At 54.8% G+C, this 27,638-nt stretch overlaps 1 protein-coding gene across 1 annotated transcript in view; it reads left to right on the top strand.

Annotated features, from left to right (window-relative positions):
* RCSD1 (RCSD domain containing 1) overlaps positions 1-27,638 on the top strand; it is a 58,462-nt gene that overhangs the window by 22,451 nt on the left and 8,373 nt on the right. The window contains exons 2-3 of the mRNA XM_044266878.1: positions 21,349-21,450; positions 22,557-22,646. Coding sequence (XP_044122813.1) covers positions 21,349-21,450; positions 22,557-22,646 — 192 coding nt within the window. The remainder of the gene's footprint in view (positions 1-21,348; positions 21,451-22,556; positions 22,647-27,638) is intronic.

Genomic DNA, 27,638 nt, shown 5'->3' on the forward strand with positions numbered 1-27,638 from the left:
TCACTGCAAATGGCACGAGGTCGTATTTTTGATGGCTGCGTAGTATTCCACGGTGTGTACAGACCACATCCTCTTTATGCATCAATGAACACGACTGCTTCCATCATTTGGCTCTTGTAAATAAGGCTGCTAGAAACGTGGGATGCATGTACCCGTTTATTTACTGTTTTTGTATCTTTAGGGCAAATACCCAGTAGTGCGATTGCTGGGTCATAGAGTAGCTCTGTTTTCAACTTTTTGAGGAACCTCCATGCTGTTTTTCAGTGGCCACACCAGCCTGCATTTCCACCAACAGTGTAGGAGGGCTCCCCTTTCTCCACATCCTCGCCAACACCTGTTGTTTCTCGTGTTTTTTATTTTAACCGTTCTGGAAGGTGTGCAGTCATAACTCACTGTAGTCCTCATTTGCCACTCCCTGATGCTGAGTGATGTTGAGCATCTGTCTCATGTGTCTGCTGGCCATCGGAAAAGCGTCTGTTCATGTCTTCTCATTTTTAATTGGACTATTTGGGTTTTGGGTGTTGACTAGTATCAGTTTTTATATATTTTAGATATTAACCCTTTATTGGACATGTCATTTGCAAATGTCTTCTCCCATTCTGTAAGTTGCCTTTTAGTTTTGTTGGTTGTTCCCTTTGCTGTGCAGAAGCCTTTTATTTTGATAAAGTCCCAGTTATTTATTTTTGCTTTTATTTCCCTTGCTTCTGGAGACATATCTGTAAAGAAGTTTCTCTGCCCAATGCCAGGGTCTCAGGTCTCACATTTAGGCCTTTAATCCATTTCGAGTTTATTTTTGTGTGCCGTGTTAGAGAGTGGTCTGATTTCATTCTTTCACATGTAGCTGTCCAGTTTTCACAACAGCAGATACTGAAGAGACTGTCCTTTTCCTTCTGGATATTCTTTCCTCCTTTGTTCCAGACGAACTGACCACATAGTTGTGGGTTGATTTCTGGGTTTTCTATTCTGTTCCACTGATCTGTGTCTGTTTTTGTGCCTGTACCATACCGTGATGATTACTGCAGCTTTGTAATACAACCTTAAGTTCAGTGTTGTGATGCTGACAGTGTCTTCACGGAGGTACTGACTCACCTCCTCCTTCTGCTCCCCTCTGGGCAAACGTGTCCTGTTTCCTGACACTCGGGCCCTGGCTTTGGTGTTTTGAGAAGACTGACAATTCTCTCCAAAGTTGTTCTCAGGTATTTGTTCCCTGCTCAAACCACACCTTCCCAAAAGACTCGGGGAGTGGAGTTTAAAACTCTCGTTTGAGAATTTTAAACACTTTTCCTTATGTTTACCTTATAATACCTCTTGGTAACTTCCTTTCTTTCCTTTGAGAACAGTCACAGGTGGGTGCCTGGGCGGCTCAGTCAGTTACGTGTCCAGCTCTAGATTTCAGCTCAGGTCACGATGTCAGGGTCCTGGGATTGACCTGCTGAAGATCCCTCCCTCCCTCTCTCTGGCTCTTTCCCTGCTCAGGCTCTCTCCTTCTCAAATAAATGAATAAAATCATTTTTTAAAAAAAGGAAAGAAAAAACGATCACAGGCAACCCTATAAATCAGTTCTAGTTTGCTCATTCAAATACACATACACGGGCGCCTGGGTGGTGCAGTGGTTAAGCCTCTGCCTCCGGCTCAGGTCACGATCACAGGGTCCTGGGATCCCGTCCCGTGTCAGGTTCTCTGCTCGGTGGGGAGTCTCCTTCTGCCTCTGCCTGTTGTTCCTCCTGCTTGTACCCTCTCTTTGTCAAATAAATAAATAAAATATTTTCTTAAAAACCGCACATACACAACTTGATGTAACTGAAATTGTACCGCACCTGCTGGGTTTTTATGGACGTGTTTTCCTTTTGATTTGCTTCCCCCGAGTCAGTTTCCCTCCCCACACCCCAGCCCCCACAAATCTCATATAACCCATTCTGTAGGACACTTCATACTCTACAGCCATGCGAATGATCGCGTAGACGTTATACAGACTCACTCGGGCCGATATACAGGCGCTCGCAGTATGGGGAGGGCCTGTTGCATTCGTTGTTGCTTCCGTGCGTCTCTCTGTTCTCGCTGTACAATTTTTCATGGAAGTCTGGAGTGCTCTGATTCATTCTTGTTAATGGTTTCACAGTAACCCAGCATGTGAATGGAAACCATTTCCCTCTTTGAGGGTATTTGCTTTGTTCCTGGAGTGCTGCCGCTGTGAACAGTGTGTGAGGAGCCTCTGTGTGCTTACATACTGGCCTTTTGTGTTTATGGAGCATGGGGCTGCGTGGCAAGGTTTGTGTAATCAAATTTAATAAATGTTGTCAGATCATATTCCCAAGAGGCTACAACAACACACGGTCCCTCCAGCAATGTGTGATGGCTCCTTCTTCCCCAAACAGCAACGGCTCCTTCCCTCTCTTGTCTCCTGCTTCCCTACCCTCTCCGCCTGTCCGCTGAGCACAGAGCAGTTTCAGTGTTCATTGAATTTCTAGCTCTCTGACAACTTGTAAATTGGGGCATCTTTTATGTTTCTTGGGCTTTGGGGGTTTGCTCTTTTTCTGGGAACCCCTTATTTATAGATACATTGTTCCTGTCATTTTGAGGGACCACTTAGGATAACAGACACCCTCTCCTTTTCATGCGTGTTACGAACACTTTTTCCAATCTCTTGTTTTCTCCTGACGTCGTTTATAGTATTTTTGCCATAATATTTTTACGTTCTTTATGGTTAGAGTGGCCTTTTTTCATAGCTTCCAGGATTTCTCTCTTGGTTAAAAAAGGGAGCTATTTTATGTCAATGCTCTTTTATCCTGTACTCTGCTGTTCTACCCTGTGTTTTAGCTGTAACTCAGCTCAGTGCCTTCAGAGTGTCATGAATCCCAGAGACGCATGGGATCCAGCAAAGCCAGCCCTCCTCTGCCACGTGCGTCTGTTCTCTGCCGAGATCCTGTCGCTGATACCAGTCTGGAATTTTTCCATCTTGGGCTCTCAGCCTCTGCCTTCTCTTCCCACCTCTGACAGCCCCTCCCCCATTTGCTCCTTAACTGGGATTTATCCTTCCCCTTTCCCAGCCCTCTTCTATATTTTGTCCTTCTTTCTGCCAGGATAGATATGGAATGTCCCTGAACTCTCCATGCCCTGGCTCCAGAGCCTCCTGGGTCACGGGGGACCTTCCTGCCGCCTAAGCCGGGTCGTCCACCCCTCCCCGAACACCCAGCCTTGTCTCCAGAAGGATGTCTGTGCCACCCACCGTGGGGGCTGCCCAAGTGCCTCTTTGCTGCAGGGTTTGCTGCAGGTTTCAACTCCTGCCAGATTTAACCTGACCTCGGGATAAATTCTCACTCTAGATAAATTCTCACTACGGCTTCATGGTTACCAGCTGCTCTTCTGAGGACTTGCTTGGTGCCAGACGCCAGGCTGAGCACTGTCCCCGTGGGGAGCAGTGCTCGATTCTCAGACAAGCCTGTGATGCAAATGTTGCTCTTTCCACGTGAACCTGGAAATTCCTGCGAAATTCATGCTGACATGCAGCAAGTTTCCGTCGCCTGTCCACGTCACACAGGAGCGGGGTGGGGATAGGCATCAAACATGCAGTGTCCAGAGCACTGTCCGTAACCACCTTCTGATCCCGCCGGACCCCGCGTCCTGACCCCGTTGTCACTTCCCCTTCCCGGGTCCTCAGACGCAGCAGTGCGTGCGGCCTGTCTTACCCCCGGGCCCTCCGTCCTGCCCCTCCAAGTTACCCTCGTCCCTCAGCACCTTCCTTTTGTTTCCCGTTTCCCCAGCGGGACTCAACAGAGCAGGGACCGTGACTGAACTTCTCTGTAACAGCCTCCCCTGCAAAATGTGTTGATTGATCACTTTTTTAAAATTTAATTTCCAATATAGTTAATATGCAGTGTTCTCTTCGCTTCGGGTGTACAATATAGCGATCTAACATTCCCTACATCACACTACTAGACACATTACTCAGAGTTCGTCACAGTGAGTGGCTCCTAACCCTGCTTTCACCCGTCCGTCCACCCTCCCCTCTGGTGACCACCAGTTTGTTCTCCGGAGTTAAGAGTCTGGTTTTTTTGTTCATCTCTTTTTTTCTTTGTTCATTTGTTTTGTTTCTTAAATTCCACGTATGAGTGAAATCGTACGGTATGTGTCTTCCTGTCCAACTTATTTCCATTAGGATAATTCTCTCTAGATCCATTCACGTTGTTGCAAATGACAAGACTTCGTTCTTTTTTATGGCTGAGGAGTATTCCATCGTGTGTGTGTACACCACACCTTCTTTATCCATTCGTCAGTGGGTGGGCCCTTGGGCTGCTTCCGTATCTTGACTATTGTAGCAAATGCTGCTAAGAAGCATAGGGGTGCATGTATCTTTTCAAATTAGTGGTTTTTTTTTTCCTTTGGGTAAATGCCCAGTAGTGAAATTACTGGACCACAGAGTAGTTCTGCTTTTAATTTCCTGAGGAACGTCCATACTGTTTTCCACAGGGGCTGAACCAGTTTGCGTTCCCACTGACAAGGCAAGGCTTCCTTTTTCTCCACATCCTTGCTAGCATTTGTTGTGTCTTGCTTTTTTATTTTAGCCATTCTGACGGGTGGGAGCTGATACCTCACTGTAGTTTTAATTTGCATTCCCTTGATGATGCGTGATGTTGAGCATCTTTTTGCATGTCTGTTGGCCATCTTATTGCTTTCTATGTTTCAGGAGGTTTAGTGAGGTTTAGCCATGACTCCTGGGGGAAATATCGAATCTTCTTAAATCTTGCTTGGCTTTAAAATATCTGCTGTGGGTGGCTCAGTGGGTTAAGCCTCTGCCTTGGGCTTGGGTCATGGTCCGGGGTCCTGGGATCGAGCCCCGCATCAGGCTCTCTGCTCAGTGGGGAGCCTGCTTCCTCCTCTCTCTCTGCCTGCCTCTATGCCTGCTTGTGATCTCTGTCTGTCAAATAAATAAATAAAATCTTTTTAAAAAATAAAGTTAAATAAGACAAAACACCTACCGTGATGAACCTACAGAGAAATCCCTGCATAAATTAAATGTCTCAACTACCAAGTGCTCTCCAGCCCTGGCCAGGACCGGTTCTTGGCAATATCAAGTAAAATCAGCGGAAACTAAGAAAAATAACTATTGGCCTATAAGACACTTCCCACCCACATTTTATTTAATCTTCATAACGACCCTATGTGGCAAGCCTCCTCATCTTACAGAAGAGGAAATGCCGTCTAGAGACGGGTCCTCGCTGGGAGCAGCGGAGCTGGGACCCGACTGTCCTCGGGACTCTCCTCGACCCCTCAGACTGGATCTCACCAGCCAGGGCCTGGAGGGCAGCCTGCCTGGGCCCGTCTGACCTCATCACCAGCACCCTGAGATGGAGCTGAGCACCACCGCCTCCCTGCTTGCTGCGGGCGTCACGGGGTCCCACATGCTCTGTGTGTGAAGGGCCCGGGAGGTCCTGAGAGTGAGGCCACCCATCCTGGAAAAGCCACAGCGACGGCCACCCCGGGCTCCCCGCCGGCCGTGAGCAGGTGTGAGTGGGTGTGCAGGAGCGACGGGCTGGAGTGTTGCCTGGGTGTCCACAGCCCGTTGTCAGTGAGGAAAACCAGATCATCCTGTGAGTCATCCGCCCAGCTATCTGGGTGAGGAGAGACCGGCTGGTGTCTGAGGAGAGCCTTCTTGTGCGCAGGCGGTGGGGAAGACGAGGGCAGCAGGACGAGGCTGGTTTATCTGTGTCTTGGGCCCTGTACTTGCTTCCCGCCCTGGGATCCGTAGATTTGCGTCTATTTGCACGCTCAGCCCTGGAAGGACCCTTCTTGGGTCCTGTGAGGACCATCTGCTCAGAACCTGGGAGCCCCCTGTGGCCACGGAGATCCCCCCTCCTGCCCAAGCGTGGGTCTGCGTCACCCCCCAGGGTTTCCTGTGGGCCCATGAGTTCTTAGAGCCCTGGCTCCTGCCTCAACCCGTCCTGCTCCGGAGCCACCGCGTTCTCAAGCTGGCCACAGCCCTGAGCCTGTCCCCTTGGCATGGCAGACAGCAGTAAGATAACGTGCCGACGGGCGTGAAGGAAAGAGAAGCAGAGCTGTCGTCGCTGGTAGGACCTCCCCGGTCCATAAGCTTGCACAGAGAGCCAGAGCGAGGGCTGGGGCTCGCCCAGCTGGCGGCAGCCCAGGGAAGACCCCGAACTCTCTGACTTTCCTGTGCTACAGTTAGGCGTCTCTCAGCCCCGTGCCCTGGGACCCAGCGCGTGGGTTCTCACCCACTGTCTCTGTGAGGCCGAGCACCCCCTCGGCTGTCTGAGCTGGGCCGTGTTGCTGTTTGAGGCCCTGCTTGCCCAAAGAATCACTGACCTGATAAGATAAAATGAGTGTTCCCAGTTTTCTTCACAGTCGTGTTAACGTGAAAAAATAAAGAGCGAGCTAGCTCAAGGGGCCCTCGTGAGCCCCTCGTGTCACAGGTGAGGAAACAGAAGGGCAGGGAGGGCGGGGAGTTCACACAGCTCCCCCGACTGCTGGGTCAGTGGCCTCCCCGCTCCAGGCCGCTCAGCTCTTGAAATAACTCATCTGGGTCTTCCCTTCTGCGGGACAGAGCATGTCTTCCCAGAAACCTAACCCCTTATTCCCACTCCCCACACCATCTGGACCCAAGCATGTTCTCTGGAGAGCTGCCCAAGCCATTCACCCACCGTAGCCCCAGAGGGCATCTGCTCCCACTTGAGACCCTGTCCCGGTCAGACTTGGACACGCAGGGGCAGGCACAACCCTCACACTCTGCTTAGGGGGCTTTCCTTTTATGGCCCTTCATGCTGCAGGGTCCTGGGTAAAAGGCCAGACGCTTCCCCACCCACAGAAGCCTGAAGCAAGCTTCCCTCCAGTGGCTGGTGCCGCCCCATGATCCCACTCCACATCCCCGAGTCCTCCCCATGACCCCTGCCTGTGAACGGCCCTGCTGTGAGTTAGGCTGTTTGTGGCTGGAGTCCACAGTCCCGTTTTGCACAATTCGGAAGACTCCCGTTTGTAAATTCCTGCACTAAGATGCGGTGCCAGCCCACCTGGTCTGCCAACTTGTCCTGCAGGAGGAGAATGGAAACAACGTGGCAGCAGTGGGTTCCCTGCCCAGCCCTTGCAATTCTGCAGCATGAACCGGCTGCCGCCAGACGTCCCTGAGAGGAGCGCAGGGGAGCCTGCGTCCCCACTAACACCTACTGTGTGGCGGTCAGTGCCTTAGGCAACAGCAGTACGAGGGGAAGCTTATCGTGTGCCAGACACTGTGTGCATTACCAGATAATATGATATAATCCGATGAGATAAGCCTTATTTTACCAGTGGGGAAACTGGACCTGGCCTAAGACCTCACTTCTGGTAAGAGAGAGGGTTGGACTTGAGCCCGACTGTCTGATCGAACATTAGCTCTTAGCATCCCCGTGACCCCCAAGGGCTGTTATTACCCACATCTTACAGATTCCACCATCCGTGATGGTAAAAAATCTCGGCTTGTCAGCCTTCAAATTCTGAGCTTTCTGCACCATTCCTGCTTGCTCTATCACATTCGTAAGGTAAATTTACACACAACAAAACTGAGTGTAGAATGTACAGTTCGATGTGTTGACAGCTGCTTACAGTCACGTAACCACCAACACAAGACACAGACCACCATCGAAAGATAGAACATTTCCATCACCTGCGAAGTTCCCTTGTGCCCTTTGCGATCAGTCCCCTGTCCTGACCTCCAGTCCTGGGCAATCGCGATCTGCCCTTGGTCATTATAGCCTCCTCAAAATATTTCGTAGATGGAATCACATGGTAGTGTTTTGTGTCTGACTTTTTTCCCTCAGCATACAGCATTCGAGATCCGTCCGTGTTGTGCGAATCCTTGGTTCTGTGCCACAGCGCACAGTATGTCTGTTTACCACTCGCCGGGTGACGGGCCACAGCGCACAGTATGTCTGTTTCCTGACTCAGTGACAGGCGCTCAGGTTGTTTCTAGATCTGGGCCGTTCAGAAGGAAACTGCTCTCAGTGTTTGCGTTCGAGTTTCCGTGTGGACATGTGCTTTCCTAAGCACAGGAGAATTGGCTTGCTCAGTAGGCGCACGTTTAACTCCATGAGAGCTGCCAAAAACTCTTCTAAGTGGCTCTCCCGTCTAGCGTCGTCATCAGCGGTACGGGCCCTCCAGTTGCTCTGTGGCCTTCCCAACATTCGGTGTCGTCCATGGTTGCGTCTTAGCCATCCCGTGGGCATGTGGTGTGCCTCTTTGCAGTTCTAATTTGCGTTTACTTAATCACAACGGTGCTTGTGAGCCACTCATGTATCTTTTCTGGTGAAGTGTCTGTTCAAATCCTTTGCCCATTGTTTTACTGGGTTGTCTGTTATTACCGAATTTGATGGGTAATATTTCATCCCAGAACGTGAGTTCCCAAATGCTTTTCTGCTGGAGGCAGGATGGTCCTGTGGTTAGGAACACGGGTTTTTGTGGAAGGTGTGCGTCTGGATGCTGACCCTACTGTTCTCATCAGCAAATCAGGGGTGATCATGAAACCCAGGTCCCAGGGATGTCGTGAGAATTGAAAGCAATGATCTTAACAGGACCTGGCATAATAAACATTCAGAAATGAGCTGCTCTATTTCAGTTGAGAAAATACGTGGCAAAGGTTACTATTACAGTTAAAAGCCGTTTCTAAAGAGAAACATGTGAGCAGTGGCAGTAGCTGTGGCTAGATCAGTCGGACTGTCGACAGTGCCGGGCTCCACGGGGCCCCAAGCCGCACCCTCCACCACCGCCACGGCCACGGCACACAGGTGTGGACGCGTGAGGTGCTCTCAGGTGGCACCTGGAGGGGACCCTCCCACTGTGAAGCAGCCCTAGACCCGAAGGGAGCAGCCAGAGCCAAAGGGCAGAGCAGAAAGAGCGCTGGGGCCCTTGACCAGCCTCTGCGGGCCGAAGGCCAGACTCCCTGCCCTGCCCAGTCCCCCTGCTTCATGCCAAGGAGGCCCACGCTTCTGCTCAATAAAACCCAACAGACCTTTCAAGTGAAGCCACTACACTCAGCTAGGTAGTTTTCTCTCCTCTTCTTTGAAGGTTGTGGCCAGAGGAGATACGGGCGATCACTAAGTAACTTCAGGACCCCTTGTGGCCCCATCCCAGCTAATTTGGCTCCTAGGGCAGGTAGAGCCCAGCCCACGCCTGGCACGTCTTCGAGGCACCCGAGACTGGGGACGTCGGCTAGAACGGCCCGGGCAGCCAAGGTGTGGGGGCAGCTGTGGAGCCCAGGCCAGGACTGAGGGGTTCAGATCCACTGGGGCAGACACTTCTATTTCCACGGGGGCTTCGTGCCTCCCTTTGCCTCAGTTTGCTCCTGGATGAAATGTGTCTGAAAATATCAGCAGACGACACAGAGATTCGATCACTCGAATCTTAGACGCATCTTAGGAATGTTTTAGGTGTGTCATGTTTTTGGATAAATTGGGTGGTTAAAAGTGGAGATGACAGATACCCAGGGATGGGAACCTGGCGTGTGACCGACTGCCTAGGTTCAAGTGGAGACCGGGAGCTCAGAGGCTAAGTATCAGACCCGGCGCGAAGATCTCCTTCTCTGCCCTCTGGTTCCTAGTCCAGTGACCTGGGATGAGGCCATGAGCCTTAATGAAAATATTCGAGGGGGGGGGACGCCCAAAGCCAACCCTGGCTGACACTTTGTTTCCATTTTCAGTTCAAGGTCCTGATCTAAATTTATCAAGCTTTCACGGTGTCAGCCTAGGGGTGCCTGCGCACCCTCATTTACTGGCATTCACTGAGCACTTACTACGGGCCAGGCATCAGGCTGGGGTGGGGACCTGAATAATACAAGGTGCCTGCGCTCAGAGACTGTGGCCGAGGCAGACCACCGTGCACAGCTGTGGGCATCGCTTTAGCTCTCTGAGCTCCAGCTCTGGTCACTTCCTCAAACCCCGTTCTTCTGGCGTCTCGGCCTTTGCGTCAGCCCTCCTGGAATGCCCTTGGACACCCCTCGCCTCCCTTCCACACACACCTGGCTGGCCTCCTTTCCCTCCAGCATCTTCTGCCCCAGGAACAACCAGCCGGGGGTAGAAGGAAGGACGGTTGCTGAATGCACGGCCCCCTCACGACCTTCCACGAGGACAGGACCGGTGTCCTCCGGTTCGTTGTTTCAGCCGGGGGCACGAGAGGAATGGATGGGTGGACGAACGAAGGAGTCCTACATGTGGTAGAAGGACAGGAGGGAGCGGAGGGCCCAGCACCGCGCCCTGCCTGTGGCGACCCAAGCCCCAGAGCATCGGAAGGGCCCCCTGGGGGGAGTCCAGCTTCAGACCCGAAGGGAGGAGGGAGCCGCTGTAACAGGAGAGGCTGCAGCTGACTGGGAGGCAGGCCCGGGTCCTTGGGTGACTTGTTCTAATCTTAGAAGGTATGTCTCCGCTTTCTGCTGCGGCCGAAGGACAAATGTCCCCGACCCCAGGACGCACGCTGTCACTGCCACGGTCACTCCAAAAGTCCCTGGCAGGCACTTGGGGCGGGGCTGTTCCCGGGCCCTCCTGGGCACCCTTCCCTCCCCGGGGCCAGCCCCGCCCCTCACCCCCGCTCGGCCCACCGCTCCCGTCCCCCAGCAGCCAGAGCCAGAGCTCTGGACAAGGTTCCGACTCCTCCCACACCACCTGGTCAGTCACCCAGCCTGGCTGTAGTCCTTTCTCCTGAATGGTTTTGAGTCCTGTCCCCATGTCCCTTCCCAGTTCAAGCCAGCATCCCCCTCAGTCTGGCAGACCCCTGAAGTCAGCAGAATGCTGGGGCTTGAGCCCTGTCCTTACTTAGGACAGCCACTGATTCCCAAGTGGGACAAATGCTCACGGGCACTGCTGAGCCCTGTTTCAGCCTCTGGAAGGTCCTCGTCCTCACTCTCCTACAAGGCCAGCAGCCCCAAGTGCCCCATCCATCCTTCACCCGTGAGCCCCTGGCGTCCCCTGGTGTGTGGTAGGGACTCGTTTAGATCTTCCGAGCGGGAGAATCCACAAACTCGGCATCTTGAGGCCATTCCTTTGCCCACAGAAGGTGGGCTGTAGGCACTGTGGGTTCTCACCCATGAGTGAAAGGCTGCCGCTCGCTGACAACCACAAGCCACCGACAGCGGACTCCCGACAGACCCTCCACCCTTGCCCCCAACCCCGTCCCCAGATGTCCTTCCACCCTGGTCCCTGCCCCCAGATGTCGCAGGCCTTCGACCTTCCTCGGGGGCTCATCCCCTTCCCGACCGTCCACATTCGCTCTTCCCAAGTGCGCTTTCCAGCTCCCTTGGCAGATCCAGACGCAGTAAGAGGCGTGGCCCAGTGCAGCGTCGTTCAGGGCCATCTCTGTGGGCAGCCGTGGGTGTTCACACGCTCCGTGCCCACTTTGATCCCAGGGGTGATAGCCTCCAGACCGGGCTCCCTGTCCCCAGCCCATCCAGTTCCCAGCCAGAGGAGCATCAAAATAAACCCAGCGCTTTTGCTTAAAACCGTCTGATGCCTCTGCGTGGCCCTGGGAATGGGGTCCCCGCTCAGAGGCCCTCCCATCCCGGCCGCTGTGTCCCCTCCTGCCTCCCACCCCAAGCCCTGCACCAGACTCGGGGAACCCTTCTGCTTCCTGAGCTGCACTGGCCTCCCCAGCCTTCCCACGTAAGGCTCTGTCGGTGGGAGAAGGACCTTTCGTGCTCATCCCTCAAGCTTGGCCAGGCTGGTGCTTCCTCCTGGAAGCCTTCCCAGATGCCTCCGGCCAGTGTGGGTGCCCAGGCCGTGTTTCCACCCCGGCCTTCTCCAGCCACAGGGTCCTCAACTCAATGTCACCTCTTCCCCTTCCCCCCTTCCTTCCCTCCTCAGGGAGGTGCCCTGTGACCACACACAGAAGCCGTGCCCAGTGCCCCCGTTTCCGGTGAGCCACTCAGGGCTTTAACAACACACCCATGCTCTGCGTTCACTTGTGTCTTCGTTCACTGCTGGTCCCTCCGCCAAATGCGGGTTCCAGTGACGGGGGGTGCCGTGTGTTCAGCGCAGAGCGCACAGCTCGGGGTGCTCAGCAAACCCTGGCCGGCCCCCTGTCGTCCTCCTCCGTGGCCAGTGAAGTCATCTGTCACCTTGTAGGTCTGGTGGTCGCAAGTTTGACATGGGTTTCCTTGTGTGAAAATCAAGCTGTTGGCAGGTTGTGTTCCTTCTGGAGGCTCTAGGGGAGAGCCTGCTTCCCCGCTTTTCCCAGCTCCGAGGCTGCCTGCCTCTCCCTGCTGCGGCCCCCTCCGCCTTCGGGGCCCCAGCCTCACCGGCTCTCTCAGATGCTCACGTCCTTCCAGCCCACTCCTCCATGTCTGGGAAGCCTCCTGCCTGCACTGGGACCGCCCAGCTCATTCAGGACAATCTCCCTGTTTTAAGGGCAGCTGATCATTCCCCTTTGCCGGGGAACCTACTGTATTCGCAGGATCCAGAGGTTGGGATGCGGACGTCTTTGGGGGCCGTTATTCTGCGTACCAAGCAGATGGGTCACACTTTAAATACTTAAAATCCCCAGTAGCCCGTAAACTCTGGGGTGCAGACAGCACTCCTCGTGGCGTCTCTGTCTCTTCTCATCCGGTGTGCGTCTGCCATCACGCGTGCAGAGCCTCACAACGGTCCCATGAGGGAGGCAAGGCAGGCCTGACTCCCACTGCACAGGGCAGGAGGCCGAGGCTTCAAGAGCCCGTGTGAGGTGACCAGAGTCCGCCAAGAAAGGGGCAGGTCCGAGACCATGCTCGGCACCTACCAAGTGTCCTGACCAGCCCGCCTCCCAGGCGCCCTGCGCGAGGTGGGGTAACAAGCAATAACCATCCTGAGGAGAATGCCGGTGATGGAAAAACACCTTCCTTCTCAGCAGCCTCCGAAGAGCAGCAGCAGATCCCTCCTGTCGCCCCAGGACGGCAGGAGGGGTGGAAACACACGCCACGGTGCCATCTGCTTCCAGAGGGTTCCTCCCACACGGCGAATCCCATCGCTCCCCATCACGATGTTTCCTTAGCTCCCCCACGCCTGGGAGATGAAGTCCGCGTTCCCGAGCACCGTCCCAGCAGCCCCGCTTGCTTGTACACGTCCCGGGCGAGGACGCTCACGGCAGGTGTTGGCCCTGAGGGTCATCCTCGTCCTGTGTCCTCATGACGACACAGGACACGAGGGTTATCATGCTGAGTTTACAGGTAGTGAAACTGAGGCTTCCATGGCAGTGACGTGCGTTTCCCAATGCCAGCCACGGTCTTTCTGCATTAGGGTAATTTTATTAGTCTGTTTTCAGTAAAACAAGCAGCTCCTGGAGCCCCAGGACCATGAACTTTCAACGTTATATCCTGGCGCTTAGTCCATGTTGGGCACAGGACAGACGCTCAGTAAATACTCCCTGAGGGAAGGCGGGACCCACCGTGAGCCGAGGGCCTCTGGTGCAGGCCCTCCGCTGGCTGCTTGAACTCAGACGCCTTCTGTCCTGCTCACAGACCTGTAAGGCACCTGACTGCGTGACCAGCCCCTCCAGGGACAAGTGGGAGGACACTCCCTAGAAGGGTCTGCAGCTGTGAGGCGTGCTGGGAGCCTGGGAAAGCCAAACGTGAAGGAAGGGAAGTCGGGCACATGCAGACAGAGCCGGTCCCCTCCGCTGGCCTCCCCACCCCCAAACCAACAAGCTCAGTTGCCAGAGAAAACACGTCCTGTACGATTCGCCCATTTAAAGGTTTTTCCTTATTCACAGAGTTGTGCAGCCGTCCCTGAGGTCAGTTCCATAGCATTTCGTCACCTCACCGAAAAAGATATCCCGCACCCCTGAGCCCTCGCTCACCCCATGTCCTCGTCTTCCCGTGCCCCAGCCCTGCACAACCGCGCCTCTCTGGGAACGCGCCACAGAGCAGTCTGTGACTCTGAGGGACCTACTCTGTCTCCACAGACGTGTTTGCTCCGGACAATTCGAGTAAATGGAATCGTGGAGCACGTGGTCCTCTGTGACTGCCCTGTCCCCTAGCGAGCAGCAGCCTCGGGGTTCACCCAGACTGTGCCGCGATCACGACCACATCCTTCGCGTGGCCAAGCGGCAGTCCGATACACAGATAGGCCACGGCCGCCTGTCCGTGCGTCCGTGAGTGGCCGCGGACGTGATATTTTGATCCAGCTGTTTTGATTGGACAAAGAGCTTTGGACGGTTGGGGTGTGTCTGTATCCCCGATCTATGTCCCGACCGTAAGAAGCATAAAATTGTGCTTGGTTTATTGTTTTAATGGCTCGTCACCGAGCACACGGGTTTCTCGGGGATGGCTTGAGCACTCAGTGACGGAGTCTGCTGGGAGCCGGCCTTGCTGGTACGGTGGCCAGCCCAGACGGCTGAGGAGCGATGGCCCCTCCGGAGCACCCAGGGCGGGAGCCACAGGGAGCACATCTCCGCCAGCTGGGGGTCCCCCCGAGGCTTCGGTCACTGAAGGGAATGGGAGAGCAGGAGCAGACTAGACGAGACCCTGGACTTCCCTTGGCGCATCCAGGGAGCCAGAGGCCCCAGAGCCAGCATCTGCCGTCAGATGCTATTTAGTAGAAGCTAACAGTTCCGGGAGGCTGACTTCATGCCATGTCCTGTTCTAAACATTTTACATGCGTGAACTCATTAAGTCCCTCCAATGACCGTATACCATAAGTGCGACCATCGTCATCCCCATTTTACAGATGGAAACTGAGGCGCAGGGCTCACTTGGGGCACCTGGGTGGCTCAGTCGGTGAGGTGTCTGCCTTCCGTTTCCGTCATGACCCCAGCGTCCTGGGTTCAAGCCCGTGTCGCTTTTCCCTCTCCCTCGGCCTCTCCCTGCTCATGCACATTCTCTCTCTCTCTCTCTCTCTCTTGCTCACTCTCAAATAAATAAATAAAATCTTTTAAAAAAAGAGAGAGAGAGAAAGAAAGAAAAATGAAGGCACAAAAATGGTACCTGGTCCAAGGCCACAGAACTAGTAAATGCAGAGGCAAGGCAGGATTTGAACCCGGGCCATCTGGCTCCCACCCTGAGCTCTGGGCTCTACCGTGTCGCATAGAGCATGAGAATCACCAGCTGGGAGCCCCTCCCAGCACAGACAGGGCTCATTCTGAATCTTGTGGGGACTCTGGGGATTCTAGCCAGACACCTCCTGTGTCTCCGGGAGAATGACGGCAGCACCCCTAGGAAACAGCGCACCTGTCGCATATCGGGTTGGACCAGAGGCTGATGGATCTTAAGAATTCTGTTTACGAATAAGGAAGCACAGAGTCAGCAAGACCCATGTCCAGTACATTTGAGAGCCAAGATTAGAACCCAGACTTGACTCCGAATGAGTTGTTCTTTCCACTTCTGTCAAGCAGTCCCTGTGCCTCCCCAGCTCCACCAGACTCAGAGGTGTTTTCCTTATGCTTGTCCGACAGGCAATGGGTTTGATAAATAAAGTGAAGATACCTTATCTCCCAAATTACATTTATAAGGTCCTATCACTAGAATGGCGCTGGGGATGAACATCTCTGCCTCCCCTCTCTGTTGTCCCTGCGGTGACCTGGGAACGCGCCTGAACCCTAACCCAGCCCGTGCCTCCGCCGCTAACCCAGCTGGGCCCTCCTGGATGACCCGCCACGCCCCCAAAGCCACGGGCTACACTGATTCTAAGACCACTAATGCGTCCATCGTGTGTCCCACTGACTGAGGGCTGCTCAACCCTGTCCACCTCCCGGTCTGCCGTCACCTCCTGAGGAGACTCTCAGAGGCCAAGCACCTGCTGTTTTCAGATCCTTAAAGCCCGCAGATGGGCAGATACGGGATATTTGGGACTTTTGGGCTTATGTGAAATCTGGTCAGCGTCCATGCACACATTCCTGTCCCTGTGCCTCATTTTGTTGCCGGTCTTCCCCTTGCCCACCTGCTCCAGAAAGGGCCGTGTGCCCTCTGAGGGCCACCACAGTCATCCCCATGCCTGCTGCGGTGTCTGGAGATGCTCGAGAAATAAGGAAGGAGGGTCTCAACAGCGCGGGGGACAGACACGAGGTTTTCTCTGTCCGGTGACATCGCAGGGTTCTTACCCTCTGTCACCTGTGCCACAGGGCTCTTCTGGCCCCGACCCATCCCATCTGCAGGAAAATGTCTGCCAGGCCCCCCTCCTTTGCGAACGAGAGCCAGCCCAGCATTAATAAGGAGATGGCCCAGAGTTCAGTCTGGGGACCCTTTCTTTGCCCTATTCTGTGTATCTGATTTTATCTAGTCTTGTGACTGTGAATACAGTCTAACGAGTGTTAGTTTCGTGTCCAGCCTGGACCCGTCCTCTGAGCTCTGGATGTGGTTGCATTCAGTTCCCTTCTGCCGTGTCTCCAGTTGGACGTCTACGAACATTTCAGACGCTCATGACCAAGAAGGAACGGTTCACCCCTCGTCTGCCCTCACTCACGGTTTCCGTCCCAGCAAGCCTGCCCCACGCAGGAAAAAATCCCGCTGCCTCCCACTGTCCGAATCAGCCTCTCGGGAGTCGCCCTCGGCTGCTGCCTTCCCGTGCTCCCCAGACCCAGGGCGTCCGTCTCTCCTTGCTGTCCTGCCCCCAGACCACCCCTTCTGCCCCCTGCAAGCCTGGCCACTCCACCACTGGCGCTCAGCGGGGCCGCCTGCAGAAGCCCCTGCTGGGCTCTCTGCTTCCAGACAGACAGCCTCTTGGGGGGGCCCAGCTCCCAGCTCTCCTCCAAACCCTCCGGATGGTGTTCTGTGAGACAGCCTCCCACAGTGTGGCCCCCAGGCCGCTCGCATCCTTACCTCCCTCGTCTCATGGACATACCGTGTCTCTGTCCTGCTTGTCACTCTGGCCCTCAGCCTTTGTTTCTGTCTGTGCTCTCTGCTTGGGAGAGTTTCCCTCCCATCTCGTCCCCAGCTGGGATTGAACTCGGATGACGCCTCCTCATGCGTGTCTTCCTCACCCCCAGAGATAACGTTTCCTTTCTTCTTAAGCATTCAGCAAGTCATCTTACCTACCTGGGTACGTGCTTGTAGTTGGTGTCTGCCCTTGGAACAGCAAACCCTTAAGTGTGAGCGCTCCGTCTTATTTGCTGTTATATCCCAAGGCCTAGAACCGTAGATGTTTATTGGTGATATTATTGCATATAATTGGATATATTGGATAATATTGGATATATTAATGACTGAGCAAGAGAACCCTTCCCAGAAAGGTCTAGAGTTACTTAGCGCGTTGTTCTAGAAAGAGCTGGAGCTTTGGTATCTAGGGAAGTCCGGTGCTGGCTCTTGCTGACTTGAATAGCAAGTTACTCAGCGACTTGGGGTAGTTTCTTCTCCCGGAAGAGGGGCTGTGAGAGTTACAGCGAGTGTCCCGAGTGCCGTAAGGGCAGAGCTCCCCACACAGCAGGTGTGCTGAGCACGGAGGTCGGTCACGCGGGCCTTCCTGGTTCCCGGCCCCGCACCCTTTGCATCGTCCCAGGATGGGAATGGCTGGACGCTGGGTGAGTCGAAGAGTCAAGGATAAGGGGGGGTGTGAAGGAAGACTCCGAACCGTTGTGGCATCCCGGAGAGTTGGTCTGTGGATCTTTTGAAGTGAGTGTGTAAGTGTGATCGTTTTGGAAGAATGTGAATCCCCTAAAGGACTGTGTTAAGATCCGTCGTCATTCTAGAAGAGCAAAGAAGGAAACGCTTCATATTTTCAAGGCTCTGGTCATCTGTGCTGTCTCTGGCAAGCAAGAGAACCTTCCTTTTAGCCAAGAGCAGGGGCTCCTCAGCCCCCAAGCTGGTGCTCCCCTCGCTTCTCTCCCTCACTGTGGACGGAGAGGCCTCCCTCGGTGCCTTGTTTCCCTAAAGCAGGGCCCAGATGGTGTCAGGTACTTGGGTCTTGGACCCAAGAAGACGATGGAGAAAAGGGCAGGGCCAAGGAGGCAGAGCCCAATTCGGGCTGAGCCCAAAGTTCTGCTGGGTGCATGGTCGGCTTATGCGGGTTGTGTTTACACAACATGGCAACGGCTTGGAGGAAGTTCCATGCTGCCCAGACACAGGGACTCCCCAGTCCTCAGAAGAAAGTCCCATGGAAAAGGAAAGTAAACACCAGAGGTGATTTTTCTTCTGGCCTCAGCAACGTTAGGCAGGTACACAGGAGCGGTTTCCAAGCTGGCTGCAGAGCCAAGCTGATCGGTGGGGGGGTGCTCGGTGAGCCGGAGCTGGGCCCAGGACGCTGGCGCGGAGACGCACAGTCGGGGAAGACGGGTGTCAGCTAAAGTCCGGAAGGAGAGGAGTCCGGAAAACAGACTGAAGACCTAGAGACTGACCCAAGAAGAAAGGATGCGCTGGTATCTCGGCCGTGACTCAGACCTGGTCTGGATGCAGCCGGGGAGAGCCTGTGACTGGCCAGGTCCCAAGCGGGTCAGTCAGGGTGTCGGCGACTCTGGGAGCAGGTATGGCCCTGACGCTGCCGGGGGCGGGGGGAGCAGAAAGCCCCCTCCGACGAGGACTTTCTGCACTCTGGGCTCTGTGCTAAATGCCTTGTGGCCATATTAGGGACAGAGAAAGAACTCTTAGTCCCAGGGAGGTCGCAGGGGCCCCAGCAAAGTCTGGGACTAGGCAGGGACCCTGACGTCCTTCTCAGTCCAGGTGGGCGCGTGGCCTTCCCGAAGCAGCCTCGGGACCAGGAGAGAAAGCTGGAGAAGTCCCTCGCTAACCTGGAGTCTGCGTGCTGCCCCTTTGAGCCACTGGAGGAGGTTAGCAGCTCTAGCTACGAGAACCACGAGGCAGAGACCCAGGCAGAGCCTCGAGGAGGCTGAGCTGCCAGCTCCTGTCCATCTGCAAGGCCGCGCTTCTCCTGCCGCACCTGTGCGACCCAGTGGCCGACAAGTTTTGCTTCTTACAGAGCATTTCCCAGTTTCCCAAGCGCCTTCACAAACCATGCTGCCTGACTGGCACCCGTTGTTGGATTACCAGCCGCTGGAGGAAAGGCTGTCAGGGATCATCCTCTTGGCTCCCCTGTGTGACTCTGGCTAAGTGACTTGCCCTCTCTGGGTGTCACTGCCACAGCCGAGAGCCTGGGCTCTGGAGAGGGGCTGGTGGTGAGTGGATTTTCCAGGCTTCAATAAGCTCTGGAACCCTCCGACGTTCTAAAGGAGAGCCATTCACTGGGCTCCAGGGAAACAAACTCAGATATATTATCATCTTTCCTTCAACCCAGCTCGTAAGCCCCAAATGCTTCCAGAAGCCTCATCGTTCTAGCACTTCCCGGAGCCCCTTGCCAAGCCCTGTTTGAGACAAGGAAGTTAGGGGGAGTTTCTGAGTCCCGTACAGCTCTATTTTTGTCTGGAATGTGCCTTCCTGCTCACCCGCCACTGGGGCCTCGCGAGCAGAGGCAGAGTGCGCGGTCAGCAGGGCCCGAGCAGTGAAGAGCGGCGGACGGAGAAACGATCCGTTCCGTGTGCGGGGAGTCAGGCAGAGGCGCAGACCCAGCGTCTTTGCCAGAGGGCGAAACCGGGCCAATGGTTTCGATGTCTAGTCATCGAAACCGGGCCAAAACCTCTCCGTAGGACCCGAAGGACGAGCCGCTGGCCTGTGATCCCTCCTGGCGGGGCAGGTGGGAGCCCCGGGAGCTCCGCCCAGCTGGGCCTGGCTTGGGGGGGTGCTCGGTCTCCCCCGCGGGCTTCCCGAATGGAGGAGAACCCTTCCGCATCCGCATGCGAGGTCAGCATTGGGTGTTTAGGCTGGGCTTGACCTTGAATTAGAGCAGGAAAGAGCAAAGACAAGCTCATCTTTCCTCTGGGACAGCCTGTTCTCAGACCCAAAGGTCTGTGTTCCGGCCACTCCTCTCCATCTCCAAACAAAGGCGTCTTCACAGGGCTCAGCCCCGATCGCTGAAGTTCACAACAAGAGGTTAGTGGGGCTTGGGGCTTGCCTTACCCCTGACCCCAGGCAGGGTCTAGCATGACCAGGGACATTTACTTTGGAGGGAGCACCCAAACGAGAAAGGTTGGACACACCTCTAGCACAAAAAGGAGGGCCTAGGAAGTGCATGTGCGTGCGTGTGTTGGCACGCGCATAAGCGTGCGTGAATGTGAGCGCGTGTGTGTGGTGTACATGGACACGGGCCTTATCTCTGCGGGCCACGAGCCCCGTGCAGAGACCAAGGTGGGCTTTCTCAGACCAGCTGCCGCCCAAATCCCAGTTCCAGGCTAGACGCGAGGAGGGAAGTCACAGGGGCGGCTGCAGCCATCGCCCTCATCCCCAAAACCAACGCCTGACGCCTCTAGGACTGGGCATTTAAGAAAATACTGCAGCCAGGTGGTTACATAGACCACGTGCCCCACGGCAGGAGTGGATGGCCATTTACAGCCTTCGCGAACTCCCCAAGTGTGTCTCGGTGAGAAGTGGCGCATGGATGCCAACAGTGTCCAGGGCACCTTGGTCGCGTCAGGGAGCCTGGAAGCACCTGGAGGGAGTCCCAGTGACCTGCGCGGGGGGCAAGCAGGGCCTGCGCACGCCTGTAGCCAACTTGGAGAAACCGAACTTGCAGGTGGGCCTTTGGCAAAAGGAGCCGAAGGAAGACTGGGACGAGCCGCTCTCGGGAAGGCGCCGCGGAGAGCAGAGGGCTCTGGCGAGGACCCCACTGCTGGGCATAATGACGAGCCTTCCAGAACCCTTCACGGTGTGCCGGCTGGCCTCGGCACTCCAGACAGTGAATCATTTAATCCTCAGAAAGGTGCAGAAAGGGGGAGCCCCTGGCCCAGCTCGCCAAGCTCATAGGAAATGGGAGAATGCAGGGCCTGAACCCGGGTGGTCTGGCTCCCTTCTGCTCGCCAAGTGCCCGTCAGACTATTTCCTGATTAATTCAACAAAGAGGCACCGAATGCTTCTTCGTCCAAGGCACTCACTTAAGGAGAGAAGCCAAGACCTATATCCATGTTCAGAGCTCAGTAAGGGCATCTGCTTACCCTGTTCCCTACACTTAAAGCCCTTCTTTCCAACGTGTTGGCCACTCCCCATTTCTGAAGGCCTCTTCCGACCAAGGGTAGGAGAGCCCCGTGCCATCTCCACAGAACCCTCTCCAGTCTGGGTCTTTGCAGAATGAGGAACACGAGCTTGTGCTACTTCGCAGACCCCTGGGTGCCCCTTTGGGACAGGACCCAGTTTTATTCCTTTAGACCCCCGGAGCCACACCCAGGGCTGAGCGTGTCACCACTATGCACTAAATGCCGTTGAGTGGAGGGTCTTAAAAATCCTTGGATGCCAGGCCGAGTTCAAGATGCTACTGAAATGTGTCATTGTCACAGCTTCCCTACTCGAGGCCACAGCACAGTGCCCAGCGTGGCCCCCAGGAGCAAAGAAGAGAGAGCCGAGCACACGTTAACTTTCGCTTCCCCTTGGTTTGCCAGGAGAGACCGGCAGAGGCCAGGGCCACCGTGGATGACTCGGCGCCCCCCTCGGTGGCCCAGCTGGCTGGGCGGTTCAGGGAGCAGGCAGCCGCTGCAAAGGAGGTGAGTGGGACGGCTTCTGAGCCCCTCTTCTGGGAGGGGGCTGGAGGAAGGGGAAGTCTGGGTCAGGCCCAGAGGAGAGGGAGGGAGGAGGCTCCGTACTTACCAAATTAGGAACAGAAGCCAAGAGGGGTCCCTCTGAATGTGAGGGGTGTGGCCAGGCGGCTGGGCCTGGGCAGAATCTTTCCCCACTCAAGCGAGACTTCCCACCGGCCTGGCCAGGAGCGGGGGAGGGGGGGGGACACGCAGGCCAGGGAGCTGGAAACATGGGAGCCTGGCTTCGTTTCCATCTTGGTCATGTACTGTGGGGGACTTAGATCCTGCCTGGCCATGCCAGGCCTGGGCGGGTTCAGAATACGGAGGTGCCCCATGCTCAGCTCCCACGCCCACGTCCGGAGTCAGGAGCACGGTGAGAGGGGCAGATTCTGAGTTGAGAACTGAAGAGGAAGAGAAAACTTTTCAGGGACGTGCATTCTGATGGGAGGCCAGGGATCGGGAAGGATCCAGGGACCACCAGACCCCAGGGGAGTCCAGCTGGAGGGGACAGTGTGAAAGGGGTTGTTGGGACGCTGGAGAGAGTTGGGCTAGATTGTCCTGAGTCTCTTGGTGTGCAGAGCTCAGAGGAGGGACAGGAAGGAGAGGCCCAGGGTGGGCCATGGGTGCAGCGGTCGTTCTCCTTTAGGTGCCATGTCTGTCCTTTGTTTGTCCCATCTGAAACCTCAGTCTTCGGTTTCCAGAGAGTCACGCGATGCCACGAGGGGTGAGGCGGGAGGTGGCGATAGAAGGTGCCGGCAGCCCTTGGAGACCGGAAGCTGGTGTCATTTTGAGAGGTCGTTTAGAGAGGCCAGTGACTCTCACGGCAGACAGGGTGCTCCCGCAGAAAAGGACCAGGAGCCCGGAAGTCAGAAGGGGCAGACCCTGGAAAAGAATCACTCATACAGCTGACGGACAGTCTCTATCAAAGACACGCACCCCTCCCTCCATCTTCTCTCTCCAGACATGCCTGAACATTCCCAAAACCAGCTTCCACTTCCTCCTCTTCCTCCTTGTTGCCTGATTAGCTCTCTCTCTTTTTCTCTCTGTGTGTCTGTCTGTCCCCCTGCCTCCAGACACCAGCCTGTAAACCAACGAGAAGGAAACCGCCCTGCTCCCTCCCCCTGTTCCCCCCCAAGGTAGAGCTGAGCCAGAACGGTGAGGAGGTAAGTGTCGTGCCAGGACTCGGGGATGCTGGTTATGGGTCTGCTTTCTCCTTCTAGAGGAGAAACACACACATTTAGACCTTGAAACCTGTGCAGGGAGTTTCTCCCATCCGGATTCAGGGATGAAGTTCCTCTTCTTAATGCTCCCAGCATCCTTGATTCGGACACCCAGTTTCCTTTCCACTCCTCCTCATGGAGGATCCTTTAGGATCTCAGGAGTCTGAGGATCTCAGACTCAGGAGTCACCAAGGTTAGGTCTCAGTCCAGGTCCGACTTCTATGATCTTCCTTGTGCAGAAGGCACCTGGAAAGAGGCTGCACTTGTGTAAGGCAGGGTTGCCTCGTGAGACCGAGTACCGTGGTTTCGCACTACTCTTGTAAAGACTGGCTACTGTTCTGGGTCCCAGAGTCTACAGAGGCCTTGTCGCTCTCACGTGTGAATAACCAGCGTTACCCACAGAAGACGGGCACTGGTATCACAGATCCAGCCAGCAGTAGATTCCCAGACTCGGTAGGCACCTGCCCTTGTTTATCTCATCGTAGCTGTAAGAGTGACTTCTCTGTGCCCCCTCCCAGAGCCCAAAAGCCTTCATGGTGGCTACACCACGGTCCCCCAGAAACGAGCTTGCATGTTCTCTCGTCCAGCCTGGGGACCCGCCCTGAGAGGAGCAAGGAAGCAAACGCAGCTCAGTTCCCACATCTCACCTCTCTCCTTCCTTTCTGGGGACCACCAACCTGGTCATGGACACGCGCTGCCCGTGTGACCTTGAGCGCCTGTGGTCGTGAATGTGTGCAGGACAGAGACAGTTTCAAACCTTTCCCACCCAAGGCTTACAGGCGGAGGCCCATCAGAGAAAGCAGAAATGCGTTGCTGCTGCTGGTCAAGGAGGAGTGGGGGCATCTAGAGGCTACTGCTCTGAGGTTACTCCCCGAGGCCCTGAACAAGGGTCTCTTTCTGGAATGGGAACCCCAAGAAACACGGTTTTTAAAAACTGAGGATTTTTGGAATTTCTTCAAACACCAACATTATGATTCTGGGGCCTCAAGGAGTTACTAGCCAGTGCTATGACCAGATACATGCCAACGACTTCTCTTTACGGAGGGTCAGCTTCTCCTGGTGACTCTCAGCCCCTGGGCTTGGTGTCTGTGGCCGTGGCCCTTAGGAGCCTACCTGAGGCTGCCCCCCATGACCCGGGCTCAGCCCTGGGGAAGCCCCTGTCTTGCACTGAGCCTGCTTCCTTATTTGTGAAACGGGACATGAACACTAGCCAGACAGATGACAGGGGCTGGACGGAGATGTTTTATTCCCTGGAATAAAAGCAGAGCGAGTCAGGTTAGTTCAGCGGCTCTGGGAGAAACCGGTCTCCAGGCTCAGCCCCTGGGGGACTGCCCAGCAGAGAGACGGCCTCTAAGAGCCGAGGGCTGGACCAGTAGGAGAGCGGAGTCTAGAAGGATAACCTTGCCTGAAGTGGCAGGCTGCTTGCACGCAGGAAGGACATTGCTTCCAGAACCAATGACGTCTTGTCACCTGGGTAATCAGGGGAAATAAGAAGAACCAGCCGCTTTGACTGGCCAGGCGGGAAGGAGGCTGCTGCCTGCAGGAACCCGCGTCCCGAAGCCTGGGGGGTGGGGCTCGAGGGAGGGCTCCAGTCAGGGCACTGCTCAGGGCGGGCAGGTCTCCCCACCGCTTCGTCACTGCTGCTCCTCCAGCCACAAGACGAGTTGGCCAAACCCTCTGCCAGAGAAAGGATGGAAAGTTCTCCCAGCTGAAAAATCAGCTTCACAATTTCTAGACCTTCTAGGAACGCCACACGTAGACATAGATACTTCCTGCGCCACACGTAGACATAGATACTTCCTATGTCACACCTAGTCATAGATACTTCCTATGCCACACGTAGACATAGATACTTCCTGCGCCACACGTAGTCATAGATACTTCCTATGCCACACGTAGTCATAGATACTTCCTGCGCCACACGTAGACATAGATACTTCCTATGTCACACGTAGTCATAGATACTTCCTATGCCACACGTAGACATAGATACTTCCTGCGCCAAACGTAGACATAGATACTTCCTATGCCACACGTAGACATAGATACTTCCTATGTCACACGTAGACATAGATACTTCCTATGTCACACGTAGTCATAGATACTTCCTGCGCCACACGTAGACATAGATACTTCCTGCGCCACACGTAGACATAGATACTTCCTGCGCCACACGTAGTCATAGATACTTCCTGCGCCACACGTAGTCATAGATACTTCCTATGCCACACGTAGACATAGATACTTCCTGCGCCACACGTAGACATAGATACTTCCTATGTCACATGTAGACATCGATACTTCCTGCGCCACACGTAGACATAGATACTTCCTGCGCCACACGTAGACATAGATACTTCGTATGTCACACGTAGACATAGATACTTCCTGCGCCACACGTAGACATAGATACTTCCTGCGCCACACGTAGACATAGATACTTCCTATGTCACACGTAGACATAGATACTTCCTGCGTCACACGTAGACATAGATACTTCCTACGTCACACGTAGACATAGATACTTCCTGCGCCACACGTAGACATCGATACTTCCTACGCCACACGTAGACATCGATACTTCCTGCGCCACACGTAGACATCGATACTTCCTGCGCCACACGTAGACATCGATACTTCCTGCGCCACACGTAGACATCGATACTTCCTGCGCCACACGTAGACATAGATACTTCCTGCGCCACACGTAGACATAGATACTTCCTGCGTCACACGTAGACATAGATACTTCCTGCGTCACACGTAGACATAGATACTTCCTGCGTCACACGTAGACATAGATACTTCCTGCGCCACACGTAGTCATAGATACTTCCTGCGCCACACGTAGACATAGATACTTCCTGCGCCACACGTAGACATAGATACTTCCTGCGCCACACGTAGACATAGATACTTCCTGCGCCACACGTAGACATAGATACTTCCTGCGCCACACGTAGACATAGATACTTCCTGCGCCACACGTAGACATAGATACTTCCTGCGCCACACGTAGACATAGATACTTCCTGCGCCACACGTAGACATCGATACTTCCTGCGCCACACGTAGACATAGATACTTCCTGCGCCACACGTAGACATAGATACTTCGTAGGTCACACGTAGACATAGATACTTCCTGCGCCACACGTAGACATAGATACTTCGTAGGTCACACGTAGACATAGATACTTCCTGCGTCACACGTAGACATAGATACTTCCTACGTCACACGTAGACATCGATACTTCCTGCGCCACACGTAGACATAGATACTTCCTGCGCCACACGTAGACATCGATACTTCCTACGTCACACGTAGACATAGATACTTCCTACGTCACACGTAGACATAGATACTTCCTGCGCCACACGTAGACATCGATACTTCCTACGCCACACGTAGACATAGATACTTCCTGCGCCACACGTAGACATCGATACTTCCTATGTCACACGTAGACATCGATACTTCCTATGCCACACGTAGACATCGATACTTCCTGCGCCACACGTAGACATAGATACTCGTTCAGAGCCTGAGCGAGTTTCCCTCCGGGGAGGATGGAGGCCGGCGGCGGCCCAAGGCCAGGAGATGGCGGGCGGAATGCTGCCCCCTGCTGCCGTGTCCGGGAACTGCACCGGCCGCTGCGCCCGCGTCTTCCCACTCTGCGGCCCAAGTCAAAAGGCTCGGAGCCTGGGCTGGGTTCCCAGCGTGGTCCTACAGCACAGGGGCTGCTGTTATCCAAAGTCCCCTCTCTCAGGAAGATAGTGGTCGCCCGGGGAAGAGAAGTTTCTGACACAAAGTGAGCTTTGTCAGCAAAACCCTTGCTGCGGTTCCCAAAACAGCCTCTTCAGAAACAACGGCTCCTGTGACATTTCACCGTAAAGCCCAGAAATCAAGACCGACTGATCTGGGGCTGGAAGCTCTTTGCCCTCATCAGGGACACGTGGCTCCTTGCACGGCTGCTCTGGGAATGTCTGACAGGGTGAACTCATGGGACCAAAGGCACCTTCTTCGCACTGGAGGTGTCCTTAGAATCATTGTTTTCTTAAAGATTTTATTATGTGTTTGACAGAGAGGACGTGAGCAGGGAGAAAGGGCAGAGGGAGAAGCAGACTCCCTGCTGAGTGGAAGCCCCTGATGTCGGGCTCCATCCCAGGACCCCGGGATCACGACCTGAGCCGAAGGTGGACTTTTAACCAACTGAGGCGCCCAGGCGCCCCTAAGATCATTTATACTAACCTGCCTGCCTGGGTCTTGGTTGTCAGGCGGAGGCCAGGGCACCCGACTGTCAAAACCCGAGTGCCAGCTGGAACCTGAACCAGCCCAGCCCCTCTCTCTCAATGTGGGACCTTAAAAAGGTCCCAAGGAGTTTGCCTGAGTAAGTCTTCCTCCTTCCATCACTAACGTACAATTATCCTGTTAATGATACCTCGGACCCCTCCGAGAGGTGGGTGCTACTCCTCTTTATGATGCAGGTAAACTAGCACGTGGGGGCAGGAGACGCATGTGGGGTCTCCAAACTGTGGACGAGTCCGAATCCTGCCCCGGCCTCTGCTAAACCACACGGCGCCTCACCGTCACCATCACGTCACTGTCTTCACTCCGAGTTGGGACCGGTATATCAGGGGACCCAGACTCATGTGACACAAAACAAGGAGTCCATTTTTTAGATAAAATAAACTACAGATGAGATTCCTGAAGTACGTTCATTACAAAAATATCTCCAGCTGGCGGAAAGTTTGGTGGTTTTCTGCGTACGTGTCAGCCGCTGGCTGCGTCCACGGCCAGACGCCAAGTCCCAGTCATCCTAGAACCAGCGCGATGCCCGAAGGCGGCAGGGATCGGCGTCTGCGTCATCAGGATGAAGCGCCAATGTTCTGGAGAACGATGATCGATGATGATCTTTCCAAAAATATCATTAGT

This window comes from Neovison vison, chromosome 10 (genome assembly GCF_020171115.1).
Source record: "Neovison vison isolate M4711 chromosome 10, ASM_NN_V1, whole genome shotgun sequence".
NCBI classification, from domain to species: Eukaryota; Metazoa; Chordata; class Mammalia; order Carnivora; family Mustelidae; genus Neogale; species Neogale vison.